General features: G+C 36.8%; 2 protein-coding genes across 4 annotated transcripts in view; one reads left to right on the top strand and one right to left on the bottom strand.

The window, feature by feature from the left end:
- The window catches only part of LOC113096074 (NEDD4 family-interacting protein 2-like), a 32,237-nt gene extending 19,928 nt beyond the window's left edge, over positions 1-12,309 (bottom strand). The window contains exon 1 of one of the 3 annotated variants that reach the window (XM_026261497.1): positions 12,028-12,309. In XM_026261497.1, coding sequence (XP_026117282.1) covers positions 12,028-12,084 — 57 coding nt within the window. In that variant the 5' untranslated portion in view covers positions 12,085-12,309. Of the gene's footprint in view, positions 1-4,683; positions 4,933-12,008 lie in introns of those variants that run through there. The other 2 variants (XM_026261606.1, XM_026261580.1) reach the window with 2 other exon arrangements.
- A 910-nt stretch (positions 12,310-13,219) lies between these two features.
- LOC113095990 (tubulin alpha chain) lies at positions 13,220-19,119 on the top strand. Its single transcript, XM_026261397.1, has 4 exons — positions 13,220-13,368; positions 17,188-17,410; positions 17,842-17,990; positions 18,079-19,119. Exons 1-4 carry the CDS (start codon positions 13,366-13,368, stop codon positions 19,051-19,053), a joined length of 1,350 nt encoding a protein of 449 aa, XP_026117182.1. The 5' UTR covers positions 13,220-13,365; the 3' UTR covers positions 19,054-19,119.
- Positions 19,120-19,769: the final 650 nt, after the last annotated feature.

Here is a 19,769-nt window from a genome sequence, read left to right as displayed (position 1 = left end):
ATCTTGATAATGTCTGATGCAATGCTTAATTTGGTTCAGTCTGTGGTGTGAAAAGGTTGCATTAGCAATTAAAGAAAGAAACACTTAAGCAAAACATGCTCAGGTCCCTAATATTTTTTTTTTGGTATTTTTTAGTCACTAGTAAAACAATATAATCTATTCTATCTGATTTTTGGATTGATTTTGGATAAATTCTTGTTTAAACTACAAAGTAATTTAATCAAGAGCAGTGAGTGATTTACTTTCATTTTCATACATTAAAGACACTGACAGCAGAGCTAGTAAATTAGGCGCGGTCACTTTAAGAGACAAATGCATCCATTATAAAGATACGCATCCGATTTCTTTCCAACTCTTTACTTTCACTGAAGACATAACTACAGACCTTTTCGAACACACTTTCCAAGACGAGTATTTCGACATATTTAGTATGTATTTGTTGTCGGTACAAAAGCAAGAAGACTTTGAGATGCGTCTCTGCTTGCTCCCTGAACACCAGAACACCACGCTGCTGAATTGAGCTCTTTCACTTTTCGCTCTTTTTCGTATGTTTATTTAAAATGCGATTTGTATTTGTTCGTTCAGGTGCAGGAGGACGCAAACGTCCTGAAGGAGAGCTCGGTTCAGTGTTGCGCGAGTAACCAGCTGCTCAGTTCAACTTTCCCGCATCGCGGGGCTGAAACCAACTTAATGTGTTGAATGCTCGGAGCACGTTATAAAACGTATTCTTAAAATACACATTTCTGTTTTAATAAATGCTCATATTAAAACATAGCATTACAAATAAGTAGGTACAAAAATAATCAGTGATACATTTACGACCCCATAAAAATTTGGGTCGCAATGGCATTTCAAAAGGTCGCAGTGTAGTTCCCTGTGTAAACAACTTAACTTTTATGAAAACGTCCTCGAAACTGTGCGAATTTCTGCAAACTCATCTTTGTTCTCTTTTCTGTGTAACTGCTGCTGCGTTTGTTTAGCTGTTGCGCTTGCATTTGCCGCGGCTTTTTAAAATGACTCGGCTGCTTCTGCATAGATCAACCTACCCTCAAAGATTCGCACTGATTGGATCTCTTCTCCATTCGTCCCTCCCATATATTTTCGTCTCATTTTTATTCGTTGACTAAAGTGTCAGTTATATTTCGTCACGTTTTTCGTCATCATATCTGACTTTTTATTTAGTTTTTATTTAGTTTTCGTCCGTGAAAAAGGTTAGTTGACGAATATCTTTCGTCATAGTCTTCGTCAACGAAATTAACACTGATTGGAACGCCCCAATGATGCCTCAAAATTTAACATCAACAGGCACCTGGCTTCCCATTTATTTACTTGATAATAAAAAAAACTGAAAGCCCCAAATCCATAAAATGTTGTAAATGCACTCAGGGGCATCCTTAGCCGGGTGCAACTGGTGAAAAAAAATCAAAGTTAAATTATGGTATTTTGGAAAGGCTTTTTGGTGCCAAACAAAATGTTTAGTGGTCGACTGATATTGGGTCTTTGACAGCCTATGCCAATATCTTGGAAAGCAGGGGGGCCGTTAGCCGATATAGGATTTGCAGGATTCTTTAGTTAAATCAGTGTATATGTATAAAATGTATTTTATGAAAAGACATATTTATTCTTATACCCTTCTTTAAAGGTTCACAGTTTAGTTTACAGTTGTGACATACAATATCATAGCATTCTGATCAGAACAAAATTACATCTGCTAAAAGGGGTCATATGATGCGATTTCCCTTTCTCTTTGGAGTGTTACAAGCTCTTGGTGCATAAAGAAGATCTGAAGAGTTGCAAAGACTTAAGTCTCAAATCCAAAGAGTTTTTCTTTATCAAAGTTAAGAATCTTAACTTTGATAAAGACACCCCGTTCCAAAATGCCCCCAACATGTCTACATCACTATGTGGAAATATCTGCGTAATGCCACCCCAAATGTTCATACTAAGAAAGGTGTGGTTTCAGTAAACGCAGTTAGTGTTGAAGCAGCCATGTCTGGGAGATGCAGTGTGTATCTAGGCAATAGCGAAAGCATTATTTTTGGTTTTCCGAAAGTAGATGGATCAAATGAAAATATTTTCATTTGAATCTAATTTAAATCTGAATTATAGTGCAATTTAACAAAAATGAATATTACATCACATGGCATTTTTTTTATGGTTTATTAATTACCTCAAAAAATGTAATGATATTTGTGCATACATACCTACAGAGCCCCGCACATGACATGCAAGAAAAAATTAATAAATTGTGCGCACGATTTACTAATTTGTTCCCTCAATGTACTAAAATGTGCACACGATTACTATTGTGTTCCCTCGATTTCCTAAATCGTGTGCACAATTTAGCAAATCGAGGGAATCAATTAGTAAATTGTGCGCACAATTTATAAATCGAGTGAACAAAATAGTACGCAATAGGCCTAGTAATCATGCGTACATTTTAGTACATTGAGGGAACTAATTAGTAAACTGTGCGATTTAGCCCACTATTTTTTCCTGCGCAGGGCTCCGTACATACCAGACAAAACAATGACAAATTTGGCAGCATTATAAAAGCCATACATTTTACTAAATAAAGAGTCAGTCATTTTTGCTGTGCCAAATCTGAACTAAACAAAACTATATGTAACGCCTCTATAAGTAAATATCCCACATAGCAAACGGACTTGGTCCACATGTGGCCTCAAGGTGGCACTGCTGGCCTCCTGTCGGCAAAGGCATTTACCCTTTCAGCCAGAGCTGGGCCATGTGTGGCAATGACAGCACATCGGGGATCCGGCAAACAACATTAAGGCGGATTGTTGATGGGAGGAGTGTGGCCCAAATCAGTCAGGTGATATGTGGCCCAAATCAGGCTAAGATCTGGCAGTATATTATATGACCCATGATAAACAAGATAAATACAATATTGCATGATAATGGATAAATTATCACATACATTTTAATGTACAGTGCAGTATTGTTAAAATATAGTCTTTGAAATGGCAAGTCAAAACAGAATGAAACATTATCATTAAAAAAATAAGCAAATCAAGTCAAGTGCATTAAACTGCACTTAATAATAATTTTATTAAATTTTATATTAGCATTCTTGGTACAAATAATCTTAGAATCCTTATATGAAAAGAAAGAGGGAGTATTTAACCATTATCATGTAATATTTATTTTGCTTACTATGTGACACACACTGATCTATAATAGAGACTGGGGGCACATCATTTTTATTAGTATGCTGTCATGGACAAGCATGAAATAAAATGATCATGCTTGGTGAGGAACAGATCCAAATTCAAACCGCATTCATTGGCGATATGCATCTCCTTTCTCTGTAGCTGTAGTAACTATAAGTTTTACATCAAGTTTTACGGCACCGTAAACCCTCATTGGCTCTCGTCGGTTTCGTCAGAGATTGCGACATGCCGTGTTTCCGGTGATGCGTGTTTTGAATGAGAAACGCATGCTTTGAGGGAGTGGATCGGGATAGTATTTTCAGCGTTTAACAACTTAAATTATGCCCTGCTCCTCACACTAATATTATATTCTGCCAGAGTAGACTGCAACTGCAATGCATCATCATTTGGACCTCTGTGGTACTGGTCTTTGCACATCTGTAATAAATTATTATGATTAAGTTGCATGTGTCTGTTACATTTCTCTTATAGACTGTATACTTTATACACTCACTCTTTTTTGGTTGATTTGTTCTTTATAAAAATAAATAGAAAAACCAATAGGTCCAGGCCGGATCTGGGCCGACACTGCTTGCTGTCTGTGCTATATAAGGCTCAGGTGTGGCTCAGATTTGGGGATTCTGGTTTACTTAAGGCTGGGAATTGGCACCAATAATAAAACCTGTTTTGACTGAGATCAGGGCCAGCTAAGGGTGATTAACTGGCTGAGATTCGGGCCAGTTATGGACCATGTGTGGCCCGAGTCTGTAATCCAGTTCTGGGCCACTTCCAGGCCGTCATTCTTTGCAGTACTTGGGACGAGGGAAAAGTCATTGTGTGGCCTGGGTCTGGGCCAGAAGACATTTGATATGTGGGATAGAACACACTATGACATAAAATGTATTAAACCTTTTTTGTGACAAAACAGGTTGTTTCATATACATACATTTGAGCTGCTATGGTAAAACTGGTAGGCCTATTAATTTTTGGATTATATATATATATATATATATATATATATATATATATATATATATATATATATATATATTATTATTATTATTATTATTGTTACAAATAGGCTTAAGATATCATTATGGTAGGCCTCCTTTTGTAAAACGATGGTAACCTTTACTATAAATAGCATGATCTCCATGCGTTTGTGCTTCTTAACTATTCGTACACACATATCACATGGTATTTGGCATTTAATAAATCGAGTCTATCAGTTTTTAATCTGGGGGAAGAGCGGAGACTATTAAGTAGGGTGAAAATATAAAAGGACAACATAAAACTTCGCAACGCGTCCATTCAGCTGCATACTGTGTAGCAGACCTGAGAGCAAGAACGCGTTCTACACACTGTAGCGGTGAAGAAGCCATGATGCGGAAGTCTATGTATGATCAAGAGGAAGCGGAATAAATGGCAGTAATCAACAACTCGATAATGTCAGTCTATTGTTTAACATGGCATGTTTAATCGTCTTATATAACGACGCGTGAATTAGACTTACCACTTGGTAGCGGCTCGCTGCCTGGTCCATTTTCATGTACGGACGTCCAGACCAGCCAGCGGCGAATAAAACCAGAAAATCGTTGATTAATTCAAATTAAAGGCAGCTCTCGGTCTTACTTGAGATCATATGGCACGGATTAGATTTACACAATAGCCATGATTTAAAGTGAACGTTCATACAGACACAGTCACGTCCTACAGCAAGAAACAAAGCGAGTGGGAGGAGACGTCCATGAAGCAACGGTGACGTAGCACCGTGCACATCAAACTATCCTTTTAATAATATAGCAATAGAGACCGACACATTTGAATTTGAAAAATGATTGTAAGTGCTATATAAGAAGCGGTTGTCAGATATACCAACAACTGTAATTTTCATGCAAAAACTAATATAATATTCGTTGGTAGGCTATATATATATATATATGTGTGTGTGTGTGTGTGTGTGTGTGTGTGTGTGTGTGTGTGTGTGTGTGTGTGTGTGCAAACAAAACTGTTAAAACTAGCTGGTTGATAATAATATAAACTAAATAAAATACCCAAACACTCCAGACATCGTAGTCATCAATGAACCTTCTAAGAACATTCTGTTTCTGGAAGTGGGCTGCTGTTTTGATCTTTACATGGACTTGTGTTTTTCTGAGAAATATTAAAGTGTCAGTCATTAACAAATGCTTTGGCAGTGTGTGGTTACAGGATCAAACTGATTATTCTTATTTTTGGTACCTTGGGACATGTGCACAGAGTATGTGTGAAAGGCTTGCAGACTGCTGGACTGAGTAAAAAGACATCTAAGCAAACAGCCAGATATTGTTCTGTGTCAGCAATCATAGGCAGTCTGCATGTTTGGAGAAGATGATGTCACCTTTATCCATAGCCTACTTATTAATGTGGTTGCGACTATTTGCATTGTCTGTATTGTCAGGTGAAACATAATAGGCTCTTTGTGAATATTTGGATGCTGTGTTGTTTTAATCAATATTTGTCATTCCAAATACAATAATCAACTGTGTGTGTGTGTGTGTGAGAGAGAGAGAGAGAGAGAGAGAGAGAGAGAGAGAGAGAGAGAGAGAGAGAGATTTATTTAATCAGTTTAATGAAAAAATTAAATAGCAAAGTAAAGCATTGTTGTAGAGGTTGACAAGTTTTTTTTTTTTTTTTTTTTTAATGTAATTCGAGCTTTGTGTTTTTGTAGAAACAAGAAATGTACAAACATTTACATGTTTTCCCCTTGATGACTTGTCCTGTATTGTAAATGCCCTTGTCTTCAACTTAAGGTGACCTGAATGTTATGTAAACATAGTCCTTTATTAAGCAGAGCATATTGATGACACCATTAATTCATTTAACAATTTCTGCCCCATGTGTTTACATCTTATTTGTGAAATTATAAATGGAAGGTCAAAGTGCCAATGCGGTCCTTTAGTGTCAGCAGCTGCCAGATCACAGTTCTGAACTCAAGCATGCATACCTCCATCTACTGGACAAATCGGTCATTTTGAAAGATGAAATGCAATATAATAATAATAATAATAATAATTATTATTATTATTATTATTATTATTATTATTATAATTTTTTAAGTTCAAACAAAACCATCTGAAAGGCAGAGAAATATCAGCTTCTATTCAAAATTATTTAGGAAAAGCAGGACAAAAACATAAAGACTATAAGTAAACAAACATATACAAATAAACAATTAGTAGGTATTAAAATATGTAACTAATATATATTTATAAAATACATTTTATATTTATTTATTGAAAATAGTATTTATTTAGTTATCTTTAATTACTTTAAATTGGTTTGAATTGGAGTTGGGATCAGTGACGGGTTCAGCGCAAGCAGGGGCCACGGCACACTTTTCAAATTCAAGCTACTTTCATCTCATTTCATTCAGTCAGTTATTTTTTCTCCATCTCATGTATCACTGCAATCTCTAGAAGTAGGCTAACAATTTCAACTCAAATAAATGTTTCATAAAGTTTCATTTATTTGACAAATAATTTTGTATTGTAGTGTGATAACATAAGCAACACTTGGATAGTTAATTTCTCCCTATGTGGACACTAAATATTTTGTTACCTGTATCTTTTTTATTATTACTATTATTATTATTATTATTATTATTATTATTAATATTATTAAATGTTTGTAGCTCTGATGAATTATGAATATATGAAGCTCCTTCTCTGTGTTCTCTGTTAAAAAAAATTTAACATCTTGCTAAATGTCACATATTTTCAAGATCAGCCAAATACAAAGTGGACTATCATTAATTTAACCTTCACCTCAGCATGTCTAATGGCAGTACGTTTAGACAGTATTCAGTGATGCAGTAGTAGTATGACACAAGTTGTTACAATAAGGTGTTGTGTGACGACAAGTATCATCATAAAAAGATTTAAAAGCAGCTTAGCTAATGGCCCATATAGAGTTGTTGATGCAATTTATTTTACAGGCACTAGAGGGCCACATTTGACAGGGCCATAAATGTAACTGTTTGTTGCCATCTCTTTGGACAACCATTTCAACTAGTCTGTATCCAGTAAGACATTTAATGGAAAATAAATTTTTAACACACATTTTTGAATATATATATACCATTTTTATACCATATATACAATTTATTTATTTCACAAGTGTGATATTGGAAAATTAAAAAAAGACAGGCAGACTTCCAGAAAGAAAGAAAGAATACTTTAAAGTGCATAGAGGGGCAGTTTAGTTCCCTATCAAGTTTGGTCTCTCGACATGGTGTAGCTTATGCTTCGGGGGGTCATCCCCCTCCTCCCAAATACTGAAGCACGATTGCATAGGCAGTCTTGTCACACTGCAGCGGCGTCTTTGGCTCATGATGATGGACATGAGGGAGTCAGAGAACGCGCGGCTGTTGGATGCACCCTTATCTCCGATCGGCCTGTTTGGTGAGACTGTAGGCTCATTTTCTGATAAATTTCTGCAGGCCCAGAAACAGTCTCAGGCGATGAACCACCATCGCCGTGCTACAGATCTTTTTCTTTGCAGTGTTCAAAATGGCGCAACAACCAGCACCTAATTGTTCCACGAAAAGAGCGAGGGTGGATCTTGAGCCAGCCATGAGACCGAAGGTGAGTCAGTTCCGATACATGAAGAAGAAGGGGCCCAATCCCTTGAGTGTTGTTTCAGAACCATTCCTGACAGGGGTTGTCTGAGGGGCAACTGACTGCCTGGAGAGATGGACGACAAGCCGCTTTGCAAGAGTTTGTCTTGGTGCATTTCACCTGCCAGTCCCCTCGTATGATGTAAGAGGTGTAGAAAGAGCGTCTCTCAAGAGCAAATACAGTCTTCGGTCAGTGCTCTCACCTCGTTCAAACGGTGATTCTGAAATGCTTTCAGAGACTCTCAGTGTGTATGACAGCAGTAACTGTGGTATGTCAGTTCAGACTTCTGCATATGAGACCACTTCTGCTATGGATGAAAACTCAAGGTGCCAGGCAAAGCATTGAAGAACAAGTCAGTGGCATGTCTTGGTAACCCTCAGATTCATGCAGACACTAGCCCTCTGGTTCAGCAGGAAGATGTTTAAGAGGGAGTCCTGATGGGCAGTGTGGTCAGCAGAAAAATTCTCACTATATAGAAGTGTCATTGCAGACTGGGGAGCCCTTTTCAACAGAAGACCAGTGTGCATAAGCAAAGTGACATACTCCATAAACTGCCTAGAGCTGAAAGCAGCATTTTTAGCTTTGCAGTGCTTTCTTCCACTGTTAAAGGATCGGCATGTTCGGCACGTGGTGTCCTTTATTAACCATCAGGGTGGTTTTCGCTCACTCCAGAGACTGGTGGAGTGTTTCCTCTTTTGCCTCTGGAGATTCCATCCTTCACATGTCAATGTAGACCAGGAGAACTAGATGAGCCCAAGAGACAGATCCCCAATGAAGACCTTGTCTCCTAGATGGCCATCTGGAAAATACCACAGGAACCAATTGAGCCCTGTGCACAATGTGACTTTGTTGCAGCCTGGAATTGAACAGCTGGTTTTGTCTGCCCAGATGAGAACTGGCCCCTCGACTGAGCCTGTTCTTTCCCAAGTTTTTTTCTCCATTCTGTCACAAAATGATTTTTGGTTCCTTGCCGCTGTCGCCTCTGGCTTGCTTAGTTGGGGACACTTCATTTTCAGTGATATCGTCGACTTGATTGCTCAGATACTATTTAAACTGAACTGAGCTGGATGATGACATCACTTAATTCAATGATGAACTGCCTTTAACTTAAAAAAAGTGGCTTTACTATTGTCATTTTACATAGTTTACACACTATTTTACTAATTAAAGCTGTACAGTTGCTTTGACACAATCTGTATTGGTAAAAGCGCTATATAAATATGGGTGACCAGACTTGACACCACTCGTTCTGTCTTTGCAGTGATGTATCTACAGCCTGGTATTGATTGTTGTCTATTCTGGCTACGCCCCTAGTTGATCAGGGTGGTTTTGACTAGGTCCAGTCCAGTGTACCCAGGGCATGCCTATAATGACATATTATAGTCAGCAACTCTCTACATGTGTTAGAGAGGTTGTTGACCGTGGTAAGTATGCTGTTTTACTTATGTATCAAGTGGTATATATGTACAGTATATGTAAAGCTCCAGCAGTGCTGCGGCCAGTCTATGTGTTTAATTTTGTTTGTATTACTGTGCTAAAGTTAGAGGGCATTTGTTTTCCCCTTGAGTGCCTTATGGAGTATTCAAAAGGCTCTGCTCTTTCCCCCCAAGTGTAAACTGCTCAGTGTCGAGAGACCGAACTTTATAGGGAAAGTCTCCGGTAAGGAACACAACCTCGCATGCCATGATATGCTAGTCTTGTGAGTTTGTTTATGAGCAAAGGAACCAAAGTTTCCTTACTTAAGCAAGGAAAAACAGTCTCTTGTTGGTTTATATCAAAATCCTCCTACATTTTTCTTCGCAAATCCTCGGTTTGTACTTCATGACTGGTGTTTTGTTTTGTGCATGGATTCACAACAGGAGGTCTTTATTCCCCCAGTGGGAATTTGTAAGTAAATGTAATTAACATAAAAATAAATTCACAAGAGCAAGTATATTGTTTGAACATGTTTATTTACATTAAAGGCAAAATAACGGAAATACTAAGAGCAGAAGTATAGATCTGGAACTTCTTTTAAGTCTGTCTAAATATAATTTAGTAACTGCAATGTCTTCTGGTCCATATCCTTTCCTGAGGAAGGTGCCCTAGACACTGATTAATGTAACATAAAAATCCTATACATATTTATATATTTTGATATTGTATTGTGGAGTGACATTTATATAAACTTTTCTATACTCCTCTGATTATATAATGGTAAATATTAAAATATCATTGCAGCAACAGTGATTTGGCAATAATAAGCCTAATACTTACAATACAAATATAAGGTTATACAGATCATAACACAGTCTCAGAGGTAAAAAGTGGATTCTCCTTCACCTGAAATGTTTGTCTATTCATTCTGAAATGAGAGGCCAATAATTAGGAACCACAGTTCAGTGTTGCCAACTAATTTCCATATAATTTACATGTATTTTAAATTCCAGACTGCATTTTGTGTTTTAAGGTTATAACTTAATTGATAACATCCTGGCAGAAAATGACTAGTACCTTTTCAGTTTTTCCACAGCAGTCGTCCACGGTGCCAATTTTTCGAAATTCAGATGTATACAACATCTAAAAGCTGAATAATTAATATTTTCATTGGTGTATGATTTGTTAGGATAGGACAATATTTGACCGAGATACAACTATATGGAAATAGTTCAATATCAGACTGTCAGGATTAGTGATGGAGCTCAAGCATCTCTCTTTAATTTGACTGACGTTACTTATTTACAAAGATTAGGTTTATTTTCTTCTTTTTTCCTTTTTTAGCCAATTTTAAACAGGACAAGGAAATCCTTGAGGAAAGCTGAAGAAAGCTGTTCTCTGCATTTCCAAGAGACAAGAATATACTTCCAAAGACTAATTTTGTGTATACTAGTCACAACCACTGATTTATAATAAATATAGATCAGTGGTTACAACCCAGAATGATCCTGGTCATATTCTCTCTGGGATTTGACTTTCAGGAGCATGTTTTACCTTTGGAAGGATAATTTTTTATAACAATATAATTTAATATAATTACCTTATTAAATGTTTCTGTTGTTTTTGTCAGATATTTGGAGGTGGATGCTGCACACTGCTGGTGGTCGAGGAGAATCCCCCCTTCTATGTAAAGCTCTTTGAGTGCCCAGAAAAGCGCTATATTCATGTAATTATTAATCTTAATTTTAATATAACCAGTTTCTTAAGTCAATCACAATAATATAGACTGCATTTAAAATGATTTATACAAGCTGTTCAATGTTGACGTTGAACTGCAGGTGTCTTCACACAAAAACTACACAAATAGCCTAGAGATGAAAAACACAGGACCTCGTAGTGAGTCCAGCTGCAATATCATGACAAAATCATTGTTTATTATTGCACTTGATGTTGTAATAATGATTATTAATTTTGATTAATAATTTTTGTGGGGAGTATCTCATATTTGGGTCTGTGATAAACATAACTATAAACTATACTTTGACATTCTGTTGTACAATCATGCATATGTCACAGTTATACTACATTAACATTAGAATTGTAAACCGAGAAAAATCTACGAAATCAACAAGTGAGAGCTTTCACAATTTATAACGAAAATTATAAATTTTCCAAACCCAAATAAATAACTGAAGGCAGAGTTATTTTTAACAGCACGTAGATCACAAACCTCTGAAATCGGATCACACATGAATGTTATAACGTTTTTTATTCAGAAAAACCGCAGCTCCCCTGTTCACCTCCACTTATTTTTAAGATAGTCTTGCCCGCACCAACATGGCGGATGCGTTGACGTATCGCAGCTGCTCTAGCTGTTCATTGGTTTCCTCTTTTCATGTAATTTAGATTAAAATATGAGCCTTTTTATCTTTTGAGTCACTTTACAAAAGTTGCTTAAAGATGCCAAAAAAACGTTTAAAAATTGTCTAATTTGTTGCTAGGTGCCTTTTGAAAAACAAGTTGCTAGGGTAGTCTAAAAAGTTGCTAAATCTAGCAACAAAATTGCTAAATTGGTAACACTGCCACAAATCCCTTCACACTTCTACAGTTCAGTACAGTACAGTGCTGTAGTGTAGTCATGTTAGCTATTACCTTCAAGATGACTTATGAACAAATAAATAAAAAAATTAAAAAAAATGGGGGACATTAAAAAATATATTATTATTATTATTCTAATTCTTAAAAAAAAAAAAATTTACTATACCAGATTCCCAGGGTCCCACCTGTCGCTGCGTCTCCAGAACACGATTCCCTAAAATCCAGATCAGCCTACACAGCATCGTTTGGTTTTAAATCCGCTCGCTCAACCCTGTAGCCTACTAGACATGTATTCAATCCCTGCACTCGATTGGGATGCTCTCTTTTATTCTGGACGGCAGGGGGAAGTGACTGTAACGCCGAGCATATTTTGCAGTATTAAATACGTATTTATATCGATTCCATCAGACTCCGATAAATTATTTAAAAAGAAGACAAAGAATGGCCTTGTCAGCTGTCATAGTTGCGACTCTTGCGTCATCAGAACACGGTGTTCAACGCGCCACCGTTTCCGTTTACAAAACGTTCGGCAACGTTTGGTCTGGTTTCCATGTTATCTGGTGACTTCCTGCTCTTAAATCCAGCAGTGAAACGATCCGCAGCAGATTCGTCATTTCCTCAATCAAGTGAAACATGTCCATCACCATTAAATTTTCTCTACGTGATGTTGGTATCATGTGTAAAAGTAAAAATACTTGATTTCATTACTTGTAACGGCAGAAGTAAGCTTAATATTATTATTAATAATAATAATAATAATAAAGGTCTTAAAAGCCTGGTCGTTTCGTGATTCGAACTCGTCCAGAAGAAGTGCAGTTATTTGCTTTTGTTGCAGAAAATCGAATAGAGCTAACTTACGTGAGATTTGTTTGAAATGGGTTGTCCATGATTTACAAAGCATTAACAAAGTTATTTATTTATTTTTTGAAGAACAGCAGGCAGTTCAACTGCTCAGGACAAACAAGAGGCTCATGAACCACTATCACAAAATATAAAAACAGTTGTGTGTCATCCAGGAATTGGCACACAGTATTAAGACTCAAGGGTATGTACACTTTTGAATGGGGTCATATTTTATAAACTCATTTATTATTTTGTCTTGTGGGGTGTATGTAAACATCTGTTATGTGAAATAGCTTATTCAGGACAGTGCATTTTTTTTTATTAGTAATTTAACGTTGTAAGGTTGATTCGTTAAAAGTGAAAAAAAAAATTGAACACAGTAGCTTAATAAAATTAATATATAATTACAATATATATTTTTTCTGATTTTTGTTTTGTGAAATGCTGTTATTTTGTATGGTCTTTCGTTATATTATAGTCTAATTATATTGGCCTATGAGCAATGGGAGTTTTGAAGGAGTGTCACGTTGCTCCTCCTCTGTGTTGCTGTTGGTATAAAGTCAAACTCCTGTCATTGCAGCGGCAAGATTGTCTCACTCATACCCCATTGCAGGTACGCAGTGAGAGTTCAAGTGATCTTCAAACGATTTTCCCGCCAGAAAACCCAATTGTAAAGAAAAATGGTGAGTAGACCCTTATTTTATTTTATTTTTACTACTACTACTGTGACAGGTTCTTCGCCCAAGTAAACAAATTGGGCTATAATGTAGGTTACATATTAGGTAACGTTAGCTTACCACTGAGCTAACACCATGGCCGCTCCTCAAACGCATGTCGCATTTGAAAGCTCCATGCGTCATAAAGATCTTATTTTACAATATTAAGTTATAAATTCGACCATTATTCTTAGTAAAGAATAAATTGTAGAGTGCTCATGACTCGCGAATGTAATACTCGGTTAACTGAAATAAACCAGACTTGATGACGCATGCAGCCTGTTAATGCGACATCCACAGGGTTGCCATGTTTCACAACAAAACCCGCCCAATTTCTATTCAAAACTAGCCCTTTCGCTTTTTAGATGGTCTCCGTTAATAATCGCGTTCCAGGGGGTAAACGTCGTATTTCCTTTTTATTTTTTTTTATTTGTAGGGTTTTTTTTTTTGGGTGGGTAAGATTAGCACCACAGGAGCAAGCTGTCGCGTTAATGGTGTCTCTTCAACCCGCTGACATGAAAAACAACCCGCGAAAACCGTGTTGAAGTATTCGTTAAGCGGGAAAATGCGGACTTGGCAACACGGATGCAGCTTGAGAAACGCCCAGTGTTTTAACCGGATGCGACAGTTGAGGTGTCGCAACAGCTTTAGCAATCGCTAGCAATAGCTAAAGTCTAACTTTACATTGGACGTGACCGCGTGTTTTGTTTCAGAACGTCATAAAAAGAACGATGCAACGGTTTACTGTCGGTTATTTGTCGTGTTTATACGGTCTATGGTCGTGCCGCACCCACAGTTTATGGTCGCACCGCGCTGCATCCAGTCTAGACCGCATCCATGATTATGTAATGGGTTCGATAGTATTTTGCCTCGCGTCTGGTGTAGACACGTGTGGTGTAAGAATGTATGCAAATGTCTGATGTACTTCATTTTGATTCTAGTCAATTTAATATAAAAAACGAGCATGGAAGTTAAATGCTCTTTAATGACTCTATCAAATACATGAGTGTAAAATAATAGTAACTACGGTTAAATGTTTATACAACATGCAAAACCACTCCTTGTGGAAATACCAGGAGCTTTATGCCTTTAGCAGCGTGGTTATGGGTGTGTGATTTTTGTTGAATGTTGATGCGTCATTCTGCCTCAGCATGTCTTTGTGTCCCATGATCCATAAAAAGGCATAACCTGTTCATGCTGGTTGAAATATTTAAAATGTTACTGCATAAGAAAGTTGAGAAACAATTAATTTGAGCAATAATTGTTTTTCTTATTATTGTAATATGATGTCATTCAGGAAACGGGGTACTATAAAATGGTCCTAGTCAATTTATGAATCTTCTAAAATCTCAAGATTTGATTAAATGTGTGAAATATTGTGTGCCAAGGATCGTTCAAAACAAATCTACATTGTGAAATGCAGTGCCTACAGGCCCTCAGTATACAACTAAAACAGTGTTTTAGACAAACATTTAATTGGTGACGTATTAAAGATTAATGATCTAAAAACCTTTTTATTTTGCAATTTTAATGTTTGAAACGTGAATCGGCTAATCTACTACTAATATCCAATTAAAAGCATTTTTTTTTTTTACTTCTTTACAAATCATGATGTCAGTTGCCACCCAGTAAAGTAAACAGTTGTTAAAGGGGTCATATGATGTTTTTATTATTATTAACTTTTCCTTTTCTCTTTGAAGTGTTTCAAGCTTTTGTTGCATAATGAAGATCTGTAAAGTTGCAAAGACTAAAGTCTCAAATCCAGCACACAGGGTCACACAGTGGAGTCAGCTGTCTTAACCATATGTGGCTTCTGCAAACACATAGAGCTTCATCACTGTGTCTTTCACACCACTCTGTTCCCCTTTCGGGCTTGAACTGATGATAAAACTAAGGACATTATTAACTGTCGTAAACACTTTATTTTGAAAGATTAAGCCCACAATTATTGTGAATACACGCCTCTTAACAACTCATAAAGAACTTCTTGCCTGACTGCCATGCCCAAACTAGGCGGACTGCCTGTGTATTGTTCCATCCCCCTTCCCAATGACTCACCAATATGTAGAAAGGACAGAGGGGTAAAAATTGGGTTCACCCCCAGGGGAATAAATACAGGGGATAAGTCATGCATGCAGAGAAGAATCAAAGTCTGGATATTTCTTCTAATGCTGATGTAGGCCACCTCTCTGGAGCATAGCCAGATTTAGGGGTTGAATCATTACAGAGCACTTTAGTCAACCATGTGGATCATATTTTTGCATTGGTGTCTTCAATGCTTTGATTGAATAATGGCAATACCTACTACATCTTTGCATTTGGCTGACACTTATCTAGTCATTTTGCATTTTATCAGTCCTGGGAATCAAACCCATGAGCAGAACTACAGAATCACTATCTTGACATACCGCATATGGAAAATGTAAAGGAATATTTGATTTTGGGACTTTAAACTGACCAATCGCTATATTCCGTTATCAAATCTTATCAATGACAACCATTGATTCATATCACTACTCTTTTAGTTTATAACATAAATACTATACATAAATAATAAATAAATACTTTTTATTTTTTTTATCCATTTGTTTATAAATTGATATACAATCAGGATCCTGATCAGGTTTTTTTTTTTTTTTTTTTTAATAGCTTATTGAGTGTATATTATCCAGGTCTAACATGGTGTTCCTGTGTTTTTTGGACCTTTTTAGCACAGAAATATCATGTTTTATATGGTATTTTACCATGTTTTTAGGAGACTGTAATTGTATTATTCGTGTTTTGGTGAATAATTAGTGAGTGTATTTGGTTTGTTATTAAACTTTCATGCAAATTTCTGGGGTCTTTGAATTTCATAGGCTGCATTTATTTGATTTAAAAAAAAAAAAGTGACTTTTGTTAAATGTTATTACAATATAAAATAACCTTTTGTCTTTTGAATATATTTATATAATACATTTTATTCCTGTGACACACAGGTGAATTTTCAGCATCCTTTACTCCAGTCTCTAGTGTCACATGACCCTTCAGAGATCATTCTATTCTAATTTAATGCTCCATAACAAATTTTTCTTATTAATGTTGAAAACAAATAAACCTTTTAGGACCCAAGCTGTAAATTCCACTCTAGGGTGTAGCTCTCAGTATTCCGATATAAACCTGTTGGGGCTGTTGTCGACACCTCATGCTTTTTCATTTCTTCAGACTTGCTCCTCACACACACACACACACACACACACACACACACTCCCTTGCAAGTAAAATAGTGTTTGTGTAAGTGGTGTTTTTTTTTTTGTGTGTGTGTAAAAGAGACAATACTTGGCCATGACTGAGGGTTAGTAGGTCTGCCTGCCGAATGTGGCAATTGTCACATCATAATGGTTGAGTCTTTCAGGAAACTCCCTTTCCAAACAAACACTTGTTTAACATGACATAATATAAATTCAAAGCTGGCTTTATTTCAAAATGTTTCAAGAACATTTTAAAAGTAATATTCCGTAATGTCTGCAAAATGATCAGATGGAATGGTCCACTAACATTTGCATAAAGAAGAAAAAGGGGAATTTTTTTTTTAAACATTTTACAAAATAAGGAATGTTTTAAACATGCAAAGAATATACTGAAATAAAAATTCAAAAAATTTAAAGAAATGTTAGCAGAACGTTCTTAGAACATTTTTATTTTAGCTGGGTAGTTATGTTTAGGAGTAACATACACAAATGATTAATGTTACGCATGCAATTCCCTGCAACATTCCGTTGGTAACCATCTGTTTCCTCTCCCCAGCGTGAGTGTATCTCTGTCCACATTGGCCAGGCTGGTGTCCAGATGGGTAACACCTGCTGGGAGCTGTACTGTCTGGAACATGGTATCCAGCCTGACGGCCAGATGCCCAGCAACAAACCAGTGGGTGGCCATGATGACTCCTTCACCACCTTCTTCAGCGACACTGGATCTGGCAAATATGTACCACGTGCTATCTTTGTAGACCTTGAGCCAACGGTCATTGGTAAATATCATCAAGTTGTTTAATTTAAGGCCATGTTTTTGTCATTTTAACATGTAATCGGTAAACTCATTGCAACCGTATGCCGCATGTTGAATTTATAATATATAGCACACCATTATAATGCTTTCAGGACCTCTAGAACCATTTTTACTGAATGCAACCCATTTTAAATTGTTTACATAATCATTTATTAGTTGTGTGTTGTTGTTTTTTTCTGAGAAATAAATGTGACTTTCTAGGGATCTGTATTTAATATTTTGAATGATATACAAACAATTTTCAGTAATTTAACTGAAAAAATAAGATGTGATTTTTGTATGTACATTTTTCTGCTTTAATGAATTACTGAATTATTTGAATTGGTTTTAGTCAACAGCAACAGCGCTGGTCAGGATTTGGTTTTATGTGGTTCTGTGGTGTTATTCTTTCAGATGAAGTCCGCACAGGAACTTATCGTCAGCTGTTTCATCCTGAGCAGATGATCTCCGGCAAAGAGGATGCGGCGAATAACTATGCCCGTGGACATTACACCATTGGCAAGGAGATCATTGACTCCGTGATGGATCGCATACGGAAACTGGTAATGTCAATAATTAGTTTTGCATTTATTTAAAAACCCTCAATATAACCAAAACTAAGATGCACATTTTGTCCATTCTTGTGCACAGTCTGACCAATGCACAGGGCTACAAGGTTTCCTGGTCTTTCACAGTTTTGGTGGCGGAACAGGCTCAGGTTTCACCTCCCTTCTGATGGAGCGTCTCTCTGTTGACTTCGGAAAGAAGTCCAAGCTAGAGTTTGCTATTTATCCAGCTCCCCAGGTGTCCACGGCTGTAGTGGAGCCATACAACTCCATCCTGACCACCCATACCACCCTGGAGCACTCCGACTGTGCTTTCATGGTGGACAATGAGGCCATCTACGATATCTGCAGGAGAAACCTGGATATTGAGCGCCCATCATACACCAACCTCAACCGGCTCATCAGCCAGATCGTTTCCTCAATCACTGCTTCTCTACGCTTTGATGGTGCTTTGAACGTCGACCTAACAGAGTTCCAGACCAACTTGGTGCCCTACCCTCGTATCCACTTCCCCCTGGCCACATACGCTCCAGTCATTTCCACTGAAAAAGCCTACCATGAGCAGCTCTCTGTGGCCGAGATCACCAACTCCTGTTTCGAGCCCAGCAACCAGATGGTGAAGTGTGATCCACGGCATGGAAAATACATGGCCTGCTGTTTGCTGTACAGAGGAGACGTGGTTCCAAAAGATGTCAACGTCGCCATTGCGGCCATCAAGACCAAAAGAAGCATCCAGTTTGTGGACTGGTGTCCCACTGGCTTCAAGGTGGGAATCAACTATCAGCCCCCAACTGTGGTTCCTGGAGGAGACTTGGCCAAAGTGCAAAGAGCCGTGTGCATGCTAAGCAACACCACAGCCATTGCTGAGGCCTGGGCCCGTCTGGATCACAAATTTGACCTGATGTATGCTAAGAGAGCCTTTGTGCACTGGTATGTGGGTGAAGGCATGGAAGAGGGAGAGTTCTCTGAGGCTAGAGAAGACATGGCAGCTCTGGAGAAGGATTACGAAGAAGTGGGCCTTGATTCACAAGAGGATGAGGAGGAAGGGGAAGAGTACTAAAAGGGGGAAAAGTGTTTTCTTTTTTTCTGTCAAATAAAAAGCAAAATAAAATATAGCTTTTAATTATGTTGTTGTTGATGTGGTTCTTTTGATAACTTGGTGACATTGTCAAGTGTATGCAATTCGTTGTTTTTACTCTCCCCAATACGGAAAAGACTTAAAAATATTTTCTTGATAACATTTTATAATAACTTTAAGAAATCAATTAAAAACATGTATTTATTATATTCTATAATGTTGACTAAATTTATTAGTTTCAGTTAATGTCATCTTTTAATATATGAGAACATTTTAGAATATTAAATTTTAATTTTTGAATATTAAACTTCATAATTGTAATGGAGAAAATAACATTAACAATAGTCTAACATTTAACAACAGTATTCATAGTTATGTAATATAAAATTCATTTTATGCAATTATTAACAATTATATTATTTTTTATAAATTATAATTATCAGTTTAAAAAGGGGAAATCAATACTGAACTGTAAATCATGAAGGAAAAAATCCATGAGAGCATTAATATGAAAAAAAAAAAAAACATTAAAGTTAATTTAGCATTCGGCCACAATAAATCAGATAAATGTTTTTACACCTAGACTCGTTTGCAATTTTCTTATATATATAATATTAAAATATTTTAACAAGTGGATGCAAATATTAACAAAAATGTAATTTAATAACCCGAATTTTGATTGGGTATTTAACTAATTC

Source organism: Carassius auratus, chromosome 1 (assembly GCF_003368295.1).
Source record: "Carassius auratus strain Wakin chromosome 1, ASM336829v1, whole genome shotgun sequence".
In the NCBI taxonomy this organism is placed as follows: domain Eukaryota; kingdom Metazoa; phylum Chordata; class Actinopteri; order Cypriniformes; family Cyprinidae; genus Carassius; species Carassius auratus.
The sequence above is the reverse complement of the archived record's forward strand: the minus strand, read 5'-3'. Positions and strand labels throughout refer to the sequence as shown.

Coding starts and splice junctions, on each gene's coding strand:
- LOC113095990 (XM_026261397.1), top strand. Junction 17,411..17,841: donor CCTTGAGCCAACGGTCATTG/GTAAATATCATC, acceptor TTATTCTTTCAG/ATGAAGTCCGCACAGGAACT. Junction 17,991..18,078: donor TGGATCGCATACGGAAACTG/GTAATGTCAATA, acceptor TCTTGTGCACAG/TCTGACCAATGCACAGGGCT.